At 37.6% G+C, this 14,978-nt stretch overlaps 1 protein-coding gene across 1 annotated transcript in view; it reads right to left on the bottom strand.

Moving 5' to 3' along the window:
- fam135b (family with sequence similarity 135 member B) overlaps positions 1–14,978 on the bottom strand; it is a 151,821-nt gene that overhangs the window by 15,111 nt on the left and 121,732 nt on the right. The window contains exons 8-11 of the mRNA XM_008108335.3: positions 5,768–5,921; positions 4,538–4,587; positions 1,465–1,620; positions 215–288 (exon numbers count right to left, since the gene is read on the bottom strand). Of these exons, the coding sequence (XP_008106542.2) occupies positions 215–288; positions 1,465–1,620; positions 4,538–4,587; positions 5,768–5,921 (434 nt within the window). The remainder of the gene's footprint in view (positions 1–214; positions 289–1,464; positions 1,621–4,537; positions 4,588–5,767; positions 5,922–14,978) is intronic.

The raw sequence follows: 14,978 nt of genomic DNA, 5'->3' as shown, positions 1-14,978 counted from the left end.
AAGCAAATTACATACACAACCCCAATATCTTCTGCTATATTGCACATGATCTACCCATTACAAGGAAATATCCATTGGGCAATTTTTTTAATAAGGTGAAAAGATAAAGACAAAACCCTAACACATGATATTATTCATAAATACAGAATGATGTAACAACTACTATTACTTATCATCACACCATTATGAAAACAATAAATCCAGAAGTACGTACAGGCTTTCCTGGAAAGTCAACGCAGCAAGCTTTTGATGTTCAGCATAAAAGAAAGCTTCTGAGAATCTTCTTACCTAGTGCACAGAAACATGGCACGATGTATATCATTATCAAAACAAAAAAGATGTCTCTCTATCCAGCCATCCATCTATTTATCTGTCTATCATCTACCAATCTATTTGATAACCAATGTGTCCCCTAATAATAAAGGGGTGTGGAGAGAAGGATCATCTCTCTAACATGCAAATAACATTTTTAAAAAGGCACAACGTTTTTATTACAGCAACAAGATGTCTTGGAATAGCATTAGAAATTGATAATTTACTTGCTATTTAAGACATCACCTTTGCAGCAATTCAGATATGACTTTCTCTGGCTTCCAAAGCCCAGTTACCAATCACATCTCTGTTTGGCTGCCTGGCTGGAAAGAAGAGTGGAACACAAACCACATCAACTTTTCCTTTGGGAACTACAACAAAGGAACTGAGTGAAGCTAGCATTCCCATTTCCAAGCTCTGTAGCCTTGAAGTAAGCTGGAACTCTGCTTTCTCTATAGGATGTGACCCTTGTGCTGAAGACTAAATCTAATTGTTAGTTTCAATGAGAGTAGGTTGACTGAATAAATGTGAATTGAGCAAGGACTTTATCACACCTCCAATGCTGTTTTGCCAGCAAGCATCACCCATCTGAGATGGAAGTGTGATGGACTGTGTTGATGATGACACATCCTAGGATGCTTCCATGCCAGTTGAGGCAGGGCATCCTCTGGAAGTTGAGGGATATTGTGTGATCCATTCCTCAACTGGCTGGCAAGCATCTTAGAACACTTATACAGTTAAGTGTGATGAGGTCCTTAGTCAACACACATACATCAGTTTGATTGATTCAAAGGTTCTATTCCAGTTGACAACTAACAAAATAGATGTGATGTTGTGAAACCAACCTCTAAGCTCATCACTGAAAGCAAAACAAGACACTTTCAAGCAGGCAAGACTTTCTGAGATAGTAACAGGAAGGTCTTAATAAGTTAACACATTTTTTTTTCTTTTCCAGCAAGGTTCAACTGATTACTTAGAGGTGCTAAAATATTTTCATAAAAATTAGGAATTTCTTCAGTCCAACACTGAAGTTGCCTGGGGTATCTAAAGATACACAGGGCAACCCTGTGATTCCACCTAATATTAATAGTGTACTCAACAGCTTCGTATCATTATGATTGTCTTGTTCTGAGTGTTGCTGGGTATAATTACCCTTAGAGTGTGATGCTCCTGAACAAGACTGGTTGTGACATCAGGATGCAATGTTACAATCTCCAAAAACTGGGTCCAGAGCGCCAGAAGATGGGAGCAGAGCCAAGCGAGGTCTTTACTGATCTGTTCTGCTATCTTTTCAGGATTGTTTAGCATCTAGAAGAATGAAAAATAGATTTTGTTAAGACACTGGATCTTAAACTTCTCTGCCAAAAGGTGCTGTTGCCCCACCAAACTATAATTCCTGGCATTCCATAGAATTGAGTTATGGCAGTTAATGTGGTGTGCCAAAAGGCATTAATTCTACAGTGTAAATGCACCTAATGCCAGTCTTCATTGAGATGATCTTCCAAAAGGTAAAAGAACAGAAAGGAAAAGGGCAGAGGTGAGTAAATATAAAACTGGATTGTCCTACCACATCCCTGGGGATGAACATAGTGTCATACTGAAACTTAGGAAATCTAGATTCAAATCCTATTGCGTTTTACCCCATTTCTACAACTGTATAAATATGCATAATAACCTGAGATGGCAATATCATTCTATATTGTATCCACAGAGGTGGATTGATAAGCATAAATGCCAAAGCAAAATACAAGTCAGCTAGTCTAAAAGGTGTCACTTGATTTCTTTCCCCTCTGCTCCTTCTTTTCTTCATTTTGCTTGTAACTAAATTTCCACGAGATGGCACTGCTCCATCTATGAAGCATCTCAAAGCTTTTATTCTGGATCTGCAGTATTTCTTTGCTTTGCTTCTCTCAGCAGGGTGGAAAAGCCTATTTCTTTTTTTAGTTCAGAATTAGACAGTCGTGCCTGGTCAAATGCACATATTTCAAGCAGAGATATGGGGAAAAGGCTCTCTTTGTTCTTTATGACCTGGTTATTTATAACTGCAGAGTGATTTCAGACATGTGATATGGAAGATGTTGAAAAATTGTTTCTGTGTGGTCAGGACTTTGTGCTGCACAACAACAAGCTTTCCAGCAGCAGACAAATTACGGATGATGTATCAAAAGCTATTGAAAGCCATCAGTCATATCAATTAAATGGACACTCTGCATTCAAATATAATGGGCCAGAGAAGAGTGTAGGCTGCCAGATCTTCTGCCCTCAGTTGCCTTGAAAAGTGTATAAGCTTTTTTTTATTTGAAGCAACTGAGAAAATCAGATGCTGAAACATTTTGCTTATTAGTGGAATAATTACGTTCTGTTTCTTAAGAATATATTTTAATGATTAATTACAATCTTTCTGAATTCATAACAGACTTGTGGGGACAATTTTGTTTGCTTTTAAATCATGCATGCAAAAGCACACAGAGACCCCATAAATGGTGGTTGATGTTTGATACATCATGCTTAATGTCCCTTGTAACTTCAATATTGTAACATTTCCAAGGTCATCTCGAAGGGCCTCATCAAGGAGAAAAGAGTGGGGCAGTGGGGTGAATCTGTTGCCCCACATGCAGCTCCCTCTCGGTGATGCTTCCCCATCACGCGGGGGAAGTGTCGCTCTTCCGTGGAGGACCCATGCTGGCTCCATTGGAGGCAGCACAACATGGGATGCCTCCTAAGTTGTGGAGAAGCCTCTTGTGATGCTTTCACCCTGGGTGGGGGTGGGACCTCCACTGGAAGTCATATGACATCATGTGATGGCTGGCTAGGATGCTTTTTTAGGTCAGTGTGATGAGGTCATATGTTTTAAAACATAAAACATTTTAACCTATCTCTGGAGGCCATAGGAAGCTGTTTCATAATAAATTGGTAAACAGGTCTATATAGACCTTAACTATCAACTCTGATTGATATCAGATTTCCAAGATTTCATCTTAGGATTTCTTTTTCTAGCCCTATCTAGACATACCTGATGGTTTCATACCTAGTGGTCTCCATCAAGGCACAGATTGTACCCTGCTTAGTTTGCAAAATATGTTCAGGATAATATGGTGGCATAAGTGCCTAATCATCGTAAAGCCTTCACTCTTGCAAGATGCCAAGTCCTCCCATTGGCAGTACTGGAGAGGAGGTACCGGAAGACCCCTGCCCAGGAGAGACTATGCCCTTGTGAGTCTGGCCATATCGAAACAATTGAGCATGTGCTCCTCCGGTGTATGTTTTATAAAGATATTAGAATCAATTTCATCACTCATTGGCTTTTAAAATATCCAGGCTGCACTGAAAGATACTACACCTCCCTGCTGCTCTAGGACTCTTGCTCTGCAATAACCTATAGTGTCGCCAGGTTCTGTGTGGCAGCAATCTCCACCAGACGGAGGATGACTGACCCCGCAGGGCTTGTAGCCAGAGCAATTTGTTATAACTGAAATGCTGCAAATGCTCCCTCTATCCCCCTGCAGAGCCTCTTAGTAGATCAATATTTACTATTAGCTGACCCTGCTAATAGTCTGCTTTTAATTTGTTTTTATTATAATATGTTTTTAACTTGACTTTTATGGGAACTGCAATTCCCCTTTTCAGGCACCTGTGCCCATTTTCATATGTGCTGGTCATAGACCGCAATAAATTGCTGAACTGGTGGCATAAGTTGACAGAGGCCTTATACTCTGGTAACATCCTCATTGGGCAGGTGGCATACCACTACAATACACTTGTGAAGGCATGTGATCTTCTCTGAGTTTGGAAGCTAATGTGACTGGTTTAGTGTTATGATAGAGGACTACCCAAGAAATACAAGGACTCCCAGGAGGTGAGAAACAAGCCTTTACTGTAACTTTAAAGACCTAATGCCAGTTAGCATTGACATTGATGAAGGTGGGACAATGCTCTGACTCAGCAGAAGGCAGCTTCCAATGTTTCCTATGTCCCTATGACAGTTCATGTGTGTCTATATTAATATGGAAAGAAAAAAAAAGTGGTCCAGAATATCTAATCCAGTTAAAGAGCTCTTCTTTCATTCTAAAATTAAGCTATGTTTTTCAGGCCCAATATGTTCAAGAATATACTTTTACTTAAGGATGTTTAATATTCCCTGTAGATTTTGACTCCTAACAATCTTTCTCTTCTCTCCTTTTTTTCTCATATAACTATATATCACACTATGGACATGCATGAGTACCTGCAGCTCTGCAGAAAGTTGAGAAAGTGTTTCTTCAACAGCAAGATCCTCTAGAAAGAAACAAGGGAGAAGCATGGTAGTTAAAAGAGAAATTTCTTAGAATCTCTTAGAACATATGGTATAGGATAGTAACCATATTAAATATATTATTCCTAACTTTTGATGCACAAGCTATCTCACATACACATACATGAGTTGATTTAAACAGCTGATTTTAAAGTAGATATAACTGATTTTAATGACTAATGTTTTAATGTTTAATATTGTTCATGTTTTAATGTTTGTGTATATTTATAATTATATTATGTCCCAGCATGGAATGCTTGCCGTATATGTGTTGTGCTCCACCCTGAGTCCCCTTCGGGGTGAGATGCGTGGAATATAAATATTTTAAATAAATAAATAATAAATATTACACTTCCTCTTAAACAAAAGACAAATGCTCCCCAATAGATAGTCAGATAAATAGATACACAGATAGACAGATAAACAGAGTCTGTCTTTTGAATAAGATCATATGTAAATTATGTATAAGTCATCATACATAAGGAATTTGCCTTCCCATTCAAACTCCAATGAAGTTCAGATATCTTAAATAGTCCATAAATGCTTATGACAACAGTGAATATTTGAAGATGCCCTGTAAAAAAAAACAGTCCGAACTATTTGTTTGTATCTTCAGTCTATCACTTGACCAACTACATAAGCATCATAGCCATATTCAACTGACTCCAAATTCAGTGGTGCCTTACTTCTTTCAATGCCACAGCATCAAAAGGCTATCTCACTCCTGGTGCCTATACTGGGATATGTTTTCTTTCCCAGGTCATGAAGAAATATGTAGATTCTGGAAAGTTATGAACAAGCAAACTGCATCTATCTTCACTGGGCAGGTTCTCCCCATTGAATGAACTGCCTGCTTTGTAAAGAATCTGTTGCAAGAACTGTGGTGAAAGTTTGAATGAACAACTAGTAATATGATTTGTAAGAGCTAAGGTTCGTATCAACAGACTCAACTTTTTTCAGCTTGAAAAGACAAAGCTTGGTTTTGCCCTTCTATATAATTAGACAAGATTTATGTCAGCATTTAATATAGTATATTGTAATTATTATAATATATATAATGGTCAATAGCCTGTTTTAAATGTTGTTGCTTCTTCTGAGATTTTAATTCTTTGTTTTTAATTAAAATTCAAATGAAATTCTTAGCTTTCCCAGTTGTCCTCTTACCTAACTTCAACTGTGGCAAAGTGGGAATCTCCTTCTTGATGAAGGCATAATACACATGAAGCCCTCTATATGCATTCAAGAGCATGAAGCAAAGATCTCTATGCCACTTGTGTGCATGTTGCATACAGTTTTCAGATGGCACATAAAAGCTTCCCTGTAAGGGACAACAGGTAAAAAGGAACAAGAGGATGTTTTTAGAACTTGAACTTTAAAATTCAAAGAAATAGGTAAACAAAAACATTCTTATTAGAAGTAGAGGGAGAGCAAATTTTACCCCTCTGAAAAAAGATTTCCATTACCAGAAGGAAATGCCCATGCACATACTATCCATAACAGGGCAATGCTTTTTCTGTGGAGTAAATATAAATTATCAGACAAGTTGAGCAAATCTGTACATGTCATTTTCTCACACATTTACATCTTTTAGGTTATCGAAAATAAACTGAAAAGAAATCCCCATCTTCACCTACCTCAAATACAACAGCTTGAAAAGTAAGCTAACCCCTTTCATTTTGTCTTTTCCCCCAAAGTCAACCCAATTCTCCTTTTTTCATATAACACAATTGGCTCGACTAAGATAAGTAAGTATATGGGTATTTGACCTAGCTCAACATAATTAATTTTTGAGCAAATAGCAATAACAGCTGGGTATTCTGGATGGTTACTTGACAAATGCCAACTTAGCATGTGTTAAATCAAAATATATGATCCTAGAGAAGCCTTATGTTATTTTAAAATTAATTCAGAGTAACAGAGCAAGGTAGATTGACTTGGCAGGCAGTCGGGTACCATATGCCATGTATTCAGTCTATTCATAGAATCACGGAGTTGGAAGAGACCACAAGGGCCATCTAATCAAACTCCATTCTTCCATGCAGAAACACAATCAAAATACCCCCGACAGATAGCCATCTTTGTTTAAAGCCCCCCAGGGAAGGGGGCTCTAGCATATTCTGAGACAGTGGAGTCTACCTCAAACAGCTTTCACCATGAGGAAGTTCTTCCTAATATTTCCAGTAGTTTGATTTTTTTTTGCTTCATATCCTATTCTCTGGAGCAACAGAAAAGAATTTTACTCTCCCCTCAATGTGACATCTTTAGAAATTTCTGAACATGACTGTCATGTCCTCTTTTGACTTGTCTTCTCCAGGCCATGCATAACCATCTCCCTAAGGTGCTCCGCATAGGGCATATCTTCCAGGCCTTTACCATTTTAGCTGCCCATTTGACACCATTGTTTTCAAATGTGGGTTTCCTTGCTAGATATTCCCATTTGACACAAAGCATGACCACATGGTGGTTGGTACATAAGCTAGTTTACATATTCAACACAATTAAGTGGTTAAGCTTCTCCTGGAATGTATCATTCCCACTTGCTTAAATCCATTAATTCAGCATACAGCTAAATCTATATCTGAACATTCAATCCCAACAGCATGAATACTAGACAATTGAGGCACTTTCAATTTCCCATAAATAATGCCCCAGCGCATCTTGGAACAGGAGCATCATAAAATCATCAACCATCTTTTTAATTTACATCTTACACTATTGTAATTGCCACCTTGCTTTGTATTCATTGATTTACTTCTCTTCTATAATGTGGCAGATCATTATGGAATACTTATAAGATACAACTAACAAAGAAATGGTTATGATGGTACTGATGTGAATTATTTTCTTTTGACAAGAGACATTTTGAAATAAACTATAAAAAGAAACAATTAGGAAACAGAATTCATGAAAGAATTAGCATATTTCATAGTATGTTTCTGGCTTCTTTAAAATAAAATCCCAATTGAAACATCTTAAGAATGTTCTTTGTCTTGCCCTCCCAGAATATAAAAACTGATTGATTTTAGGTTGTCACTTACAAAGTATATTAGCATTGAGTTTAGGATTCAGAAAGAAATATTTTTAACAGAATGCAAGATTTACTTGTAGACTATGTGAGGATAATTATTCAATCTTTTTTATTAAAAAAAGTATTTGGAGACAATATTGGTCATTGGTGATCTGTTTTAAATCGGCTGTGCTGGTTAGGCTTGATGGGAATTTCAGTTCAAGAAGATTGGGAGAACTACCCATTCTTTTCCCCCACAACATGACCTTAATGAAAACATGTGTTTGATAATGATAAAAGTTGGGGATGACTTGTCTTCCATATTGACCAACCAAATATAAACCACCAACAGATCTCATGATGCAACAAGGAATGCAACGTGGTTGAACACTTATGCAAGGAATTTATCACATGTGGGAGACAAATTACAGCAGGATAACAGCATTGTTTTGCCTTCGGCTTATCACGTGACATCACACCTTTCCTTCTTCCCTCCTGGTGGGAGACCACTGAAGATGTTTCTTTTTAAAAAGGAAGTCCTTGATGGATAATTTTGTAAAACTAACACTTTCTAGACATACCTCACAACCTCTGAGGATGCCTGCCATAGATGTGGGCGAAACGTCAGGAGAGAATGCTTCTGGAACATGGCCACACAGCCCGAAAGACATACAACAACCCACTTTCTAGACAGTTTTTTTTTGCTATGATTGCTATAGGAAAGGAATGACAACATGTGATAAATTCAAGGCAAAAACTGTTCTCCTGCTGCAATTATGATTTGCCTACCTCATGTTTGTCTGTCTAATGCCAGAATATTGTTGGTGTACCACTCCTATGTTTCCAGGGCACAGAACCATGGCATTCAAAGTGGTATCAAGCTACAGTAATTCTGCAATGCAGTGGCACCCTCAATATCTCCCTTCTATCTTCCTTGCTTCAATTAAAGTTCAGAGCATAACTGTTGATCTAGAGCAGTGGTTCTCAACCTGTGGATCCCCATATGTTTTGGCCTTTAACTCCCAGAAATCCTAAAAACTGGTAAACTGGCAGGGATTTCTGGGAGTTGTAGACCAAAATACCTGGGGACCCAGAGATTGAGAATCACTGACCTAGAGACATTGCTGTTCCAGGGGCATTACTGGGGATAAATATGTCAGTCTTAACTAGAGACTTGATTTCTTTGATGGAAACAGGTGAACGTCACATGTCCCTAAATAAAACTGGAACTTGTAATTACAGGCTTTACATTTTGGTTTTTAAAAAGAAGGGGGGTCAACTGAAGAATTGTTAATGTTTTGCTGCTGCATTGCTCCTTTGTTCCATGGAGTATGACTGAAGAAATAGGAGATGGAGAAATGTTAAAGGTCTCATCTAGTGAACTGAATGCATGTGAGTCTTTTGAACACACTTTCATGGAGTGTACACAGCCAGCCAACTTTGGATCATGTTTGCTTGGATGTATGAAGGAGAGGGAAACCTATTATGACAGAGGTTCTCAACCTGTGGGTCCACAGGCATTTTGGCCTACAACTCCTAAAAATCCCAGCCCGTTTACCAGCTATTAAGATTTCTGGGAGTTGAAGGCCAAAACATCTGGAGATACCACTGTATTATGGTGTTTTCTTAGCATGATTACTCAATTGCAAAACAATTGCAACTATTCAACAAAAACAAAAATTAAGTGAAAGCAAAATCTCACAAAATCTCACAAGCAGTACAAATTATGTCTCCCTAGGCCAGATGTGGACATTAATAAACAAGGCAGTGACCTTTTTTTTGCTGTTTTGACCCTCCTGCAGACGATATCATGACACTGAGCACACTAGAAGTGATATTGTGCCATGCTCAGTTGTTATTTTAGATCACTGTTGATCTTTTGGTAGGGATTTTTTTTTTGGGGGGGGGAGGTTGTATGGATGTGGGGTTATGGAAGCTAAGTTATTCATAAGTAGTTTGGGACCAATTTCAGATAACAAACTTACTGAAAAGTATCTTGATGATGATGATGATGATACCATTACCACAACCTTGGATATGTGGACTTTATTTTTTCCTATACATAGGAAAGCATAAACAAACATGTGCCCGCAGAGACAATTTAACTTATTCCAATAGGCATGTTGCTGTTGTGTGCCTTCCAGGTCTTCACCTTATGGCACCCTATAGAAAATCTATCTATTTTATTCTGTTTTATGTTTTATTGACAAGTTTTGTTAGGAGGCGACCTTAACTTCCTCTGAGGTTAAGAGAATGTGACTTGCCTAAGTCACTGTTTCCATTGTTGAGAAGCAATTCATACTCTGGTGTCTAGACATGTAGTCCAACATTCAAACCATAGCATCAGCTTTTATGTCTTTATGCTCTGCTTTGCTGATGGAAAAGCTGTCAATAAGCTTATCAAGCAGCTTTTCCATCATCACAGCAGGGTAGAAAGTCACACACCACAGCATCCCTTATTAAGAAACAGTAGAAGACTGAGTTTTAAGCACACTTTCTGCTTCCTCCCTGGAGTCACAGGTTCCATTCAGGCGCTGTCAGCTCTTATTGGCATAAATGTAAGTTGCTACTCTGCTTTCATTTATCACACTGTGAAGTTTCACAAGGAACATAGTGACCTGTCAGGGTAAGAAATGGCACCCAGTCACTGTATCCACTCAAGAGGCCCTCCTGACATCTGCAGGAATATCACCTTGCTATCAAGCCATCTGCAAAGCATCGCAGGAACATGGCCTGTCTTCCTTCTGTAGAAATGAAGGATCGGAGAAATTATGCTTTTACACAACACTTGCAAAGAAAAATCATTAAAAAGTGGCCAGCAAATGCTACAAAGGAAATGCCAAGCTGTCTGCTGATACTGATAAATGATTACAACCTTTCCCTTTCAAAATGTGTGTGTATACACACACATACACAGTTTTCTATCCTTTCCAGTCAAAATTACATCTCTTCACTGAGAACTTGCACTGTGTTTGCTTTTTCCAAACATATGATTTATTTACATTGGGCAATTTAATACGGTTTAAATATGCTCCAGAGCAGCCATGGATCTAGCTGGGGAGTGCATCCATTCCGCCGTGGTGATATGCATTTCATTTCCTCCATGTTTCTGCCACTCTTAACTGACCACTATGGATGCCTATGTTGAAATAGGAACAGGGTGTCCATATGATCCGAATGAAAGAGGAACTGATGCTGAACAGAATTATGGGAAATGTAGTTTTGGACAGAGCCTTTGAATTCTCTGGCATAGGGATTCTCACCTTTCCAAACTACATTGCCCCAGAATCTGTGCTTTCTTAGTCTCTTCCCAGAAAACTCTGCTTTATCCCTGCTGCTTCCCTCTCATAATGGTGAGAGAGCATTAATTTAAAGAGGAATGGCAGTCTTTTTGGCTCTGTTTTGCTTGCTTGTGCTGAAGATTTACAACATTCAATCAAAGAAGTATTGGGTAAGTTTTGATTCTTACGTTTTTGGTGCAGTCCATGCCCATGTGTCAAATATCATGTATAAGTACAAATTTAATCCGACATACAATGACTAACAAACATTTTGCACAGCCCTAATGTGTACAAATGTATATTTCAAATTGCACGCAATTGGCAGGACCCCTAGTTTTTCCTTGTTTTATTGTACATGTACAATAAATAGAGTTATATAAATGAACTATAGTACAGTTGGTTTGTTTATCCAAAGTGCACAAATTGTGAAGCCCCATCACAATTGCTTCTTTCTTTTTGCAGGGACTTTAAAAAACCAAAACATCAGGGGACTCATTTGTATCTTTGCAATCAAAAAACCAATCCTTCTGTGATTGAATTGTGCATGCTTTGCCTCACAAAGAGAAAAGAGAACATTTGTACAGATCCATTTTTGTGTAAATTATACAGAGTTCAGACAAGTACAAACTGCTTCTTGTTTTACTATTGCAGAGCAAGAACATTCTGTTACGGAGATCAGTGATTTCTCTTCAGGCTGTTTCAATACATCGAAAAATACTTTAGTTAAGAATGAAATATTATACATACACATGTTCTACATATTCCTACACAATTTTCTACTTACAAAAACTCACATTACCCCAACTCAACTATCATACAGCTTTCATGGGCACAAAATAAATTATTTCCTGGTATATTTCTGACTTGGGATTGATCTATGAATTTCTCTGGTTCATAACAACACCGGAATATTCCACATAAAACTGCAAGTAAAAATATATATTCTGACATGGCGGCTTTGTGCTAAATACATACTTCTACTAGCAGTGGGAAGAATATTCAGTTTTTTAAAAATGCTCCAATATTTCTTGAGAGTCTTGTGAAAAGCATCTCAGATCTTTTGAATTTGGTACTTATTTTGCACAAAGTTTGCATGTATTTGTTTTGTGCATGAAATGCTCTTTTCTGTGCAGAAATAGCCTTTGTTGTGAAACTTCTAGGGATGGACCACCCCTTATATGAACCATGTTGTCTAGTCTCAAAGAAAACATATATTCTAGCAACAAGGATATGAACAGAATAAAAAACATAACTTTTGCCAGGGCATGCTATTTTCCCAAGCTGTTCCAACTGTATCTCTATGAATTGATTCTTCCCACAGTATTGGCTGTTGCCATTACCAACTTCCTCACCCACTATCTCATAACATACCTGAGTTTAGTGCAGTCAGTATTTGTCATCCACATCATTTAATTGTGCTGAACAGCAAATGTTACCAGTGCATTTTCTGACATTCAAAAAGTTCTGACAGGTCAAAAAGTTTCTCATCTTTGGTCAGATCAGAAAGAGGCAATTCATTTTGGGAATTGCTTAAAACATCGATTTAATTCTTCCTAAACTTTAAGGTATCTTGATAAGATCCCTGAGACTACTATGTATGGAAAGTAGTACAGCTGTATTTATAATTGATTGGTGGAGGTATTAGGTTGTATTTTGAAGAAGTGAGTATTTCACTCTACTCCCCAAGTCAGATGGAGGAGTTTTCAGAAGGGTTCTGGACTATGGGGATGAAGGACCTTGATACTTCAGAGCAATCTGTATTTACCCACCAGCTTAGATGATGGGAAGGTCTCATGTGATTGATAAAAAACATGATGGGCCCATCACTACCAACTGTATCCCCCGCAGCTGATCTCAAGAATTTTTTGTCCCAAAAGTTTGGTTGTTGGGAGACTATATCCAGGCCAGATCACATTATGTTTGTGTAATTATTTCCCTTACCCTCCACCATCTCACTGCATGGAAAAAGTTATTTTAAAGCAAACAGCTCTCAATTGCTGCAGTTCACCAGTATGCAGAAATAATGGCTGGAAAGCTAGCATGATGGAGATTTGCATCATTTTATTTTATTCTCCTCCTGATTTTTATGCTTCTCTGCTCCTGCTAGTGTATTATTCATAGTTTATCTAGGAGCCCAAACCTAATTTACAGCTAAGGACAATGAAATTTCATGAGCAATGGAACAATTTACCATTATTCAGTAGCTTATTATGCCTTATTTTCTTTCTTCCCGGATAATCTTTCTATTCTGGGTGGTATAAAAAAGGACTTATTTGGTAGCTGGAAGGTTTGTAAGAAAGATAATAGTTTATATAACTTGTTGACTCATTTTTTAAAAGAAAGAAGTCTATTTAGGAACAGTGTGCTTGCTTTAGCAATGCTTTAGCTTTCAAACTTATCATCACCATCCCTCAGCAGTAGTCTTATATTTAAGTTAGATTATATAAGAGCCATCATGGTATAATGGCTGCATTGAAACATGGGAGCCATTAAACCCACTTGGTGACTTAGGACTACATCTTGACTCCCAACCAGATTATGTTTCCATATCCCTACTAGCAAGACTCTGTGGGTCACCCATCAGAAGAGGGACCTTTGTTGCAACTCACATCATACTATAGACTAGACATGGGAAGGGGCTGGAAATATTATCCTGCCATTCTCTATTGCCAACAGAATAGATTATAATGTGGATAGTTAGTTATGCATTTGTACTGGGTGGTTACAGCTATGACAGGATCTCAACCACTGTTTGTAGAAAACAACATTTTGGGTCTTTTCAAGGAAGGTTATATATTAAACAAAGAGTGTTCCATTACATCCATATCACACCTTATTTGTTCCTAAAAAGAACATAATCAATGTTTTGTTTTTCCTCAATACATGCTGGAGTATATTCTTATATAAAAGGTTGCTGACAACAGGACACTTAACAAATCAAACAAATTCAAGTTTAATGGACACGTTTGTTTCCTGATGTAAAAAAAAAACTGGTTTCCTCAACACTCAGGAAACCTAGAAGTACACAGACACAAAAAATTGCATAATTTTGCCTAATAGTCACTCATCCTTAAGTGTTTGGGGAAATTATTCTGTGTAAGTTTTTTGTAGAAAGCGGTGATTTGTGCCAAAACCATATTTGTTATTGTTCCCTCCACCCAAATAGTTTGTGGTGAACACATATGTTTCAGAAACTATATTGTGCAAAACCTAGATTTTTTGGCAAAAAAACTGTTTCTTGAAACATATGGGAGGATTGTGTGTGTATGTTTGCAAAAATGGCATTTGTGCCAAAATACAGTTGCATGTTTGATTCTAGGAAAACATTTCTGCATGAGAAAAATTGTTTTCTTGCATTAATAGAGCGATATAGACACACAAAATGTGGGTTATTTTTGTGGAACAAATTTATTTATTCATTCATTTTACTTACTTTATTTTTATCCTGTTATAGGGACTCAAGGCAGCTAACAATTTCCTGAAACACTACAAGATATGTGAATAATGTATGCTGCAGAACTAGACATTTGTTTCCCACAGCAGGGAGAAATCTTGAAAATGATTCTTCCATGGGATGAAATATTCAGAGATTCACTTCCTTATAATCTTCACAAATACTGATAAATTCAAAAGACCAAGTCTCCGCCTGCAAATTGTCCAGTGAACTCAACTTGCTCCAGTGAGCATTTTCCTTTTTTTTTTTTTTTTCATTTTGATGAAACACAAATAGCTCAGTCATGGCCTGGCCATGACACATTTCTCTAGGTTTCTGCCTGTAGAGACTCAGATAATGAGGAAGAACATTGCAAACTATACCAGCTCATTGGGGATCTCAGGTCTCTGAAAGCAAAAACTGTTTTGCTATTTCAATAGCCGGAGCTTCGTTTTATCCTCTAGGGGATAGGGGAAAATACATCTAAGCCTTTTCTTAAAATTTCAAACAGAAAAGGGAGTAGAGATGACAAACTAATGGAGAGCCCTTGCTATCTGAAGGCAAACTGCTGTGCACAAACCTTTAGCTCCATAGTGAGCAGGGTTAATGGCTTTTTTATCTCTTTTTTTTTTTTTTTTTGCTTTTTCTTTCTGG

The sequence above is a fragment of the Anolis carolinensis genome, chromosome 4 (genome assembly GCF_035594765.1).
Source record: "Anolis carolinensis isolate JA03-04 chromosome 4, rAnoCar3.1.pri, whole genome shotgun sequence".
Lineage (NCBI taxonomy): Eukaryota > Metazoa > Chordata > Lepidosauria > Squamata > Dactyloidae > Anolis > Anolis carolinensis.
This window is presented reverse-complemented; position numbering and strand designations above follow the sequence as displayed.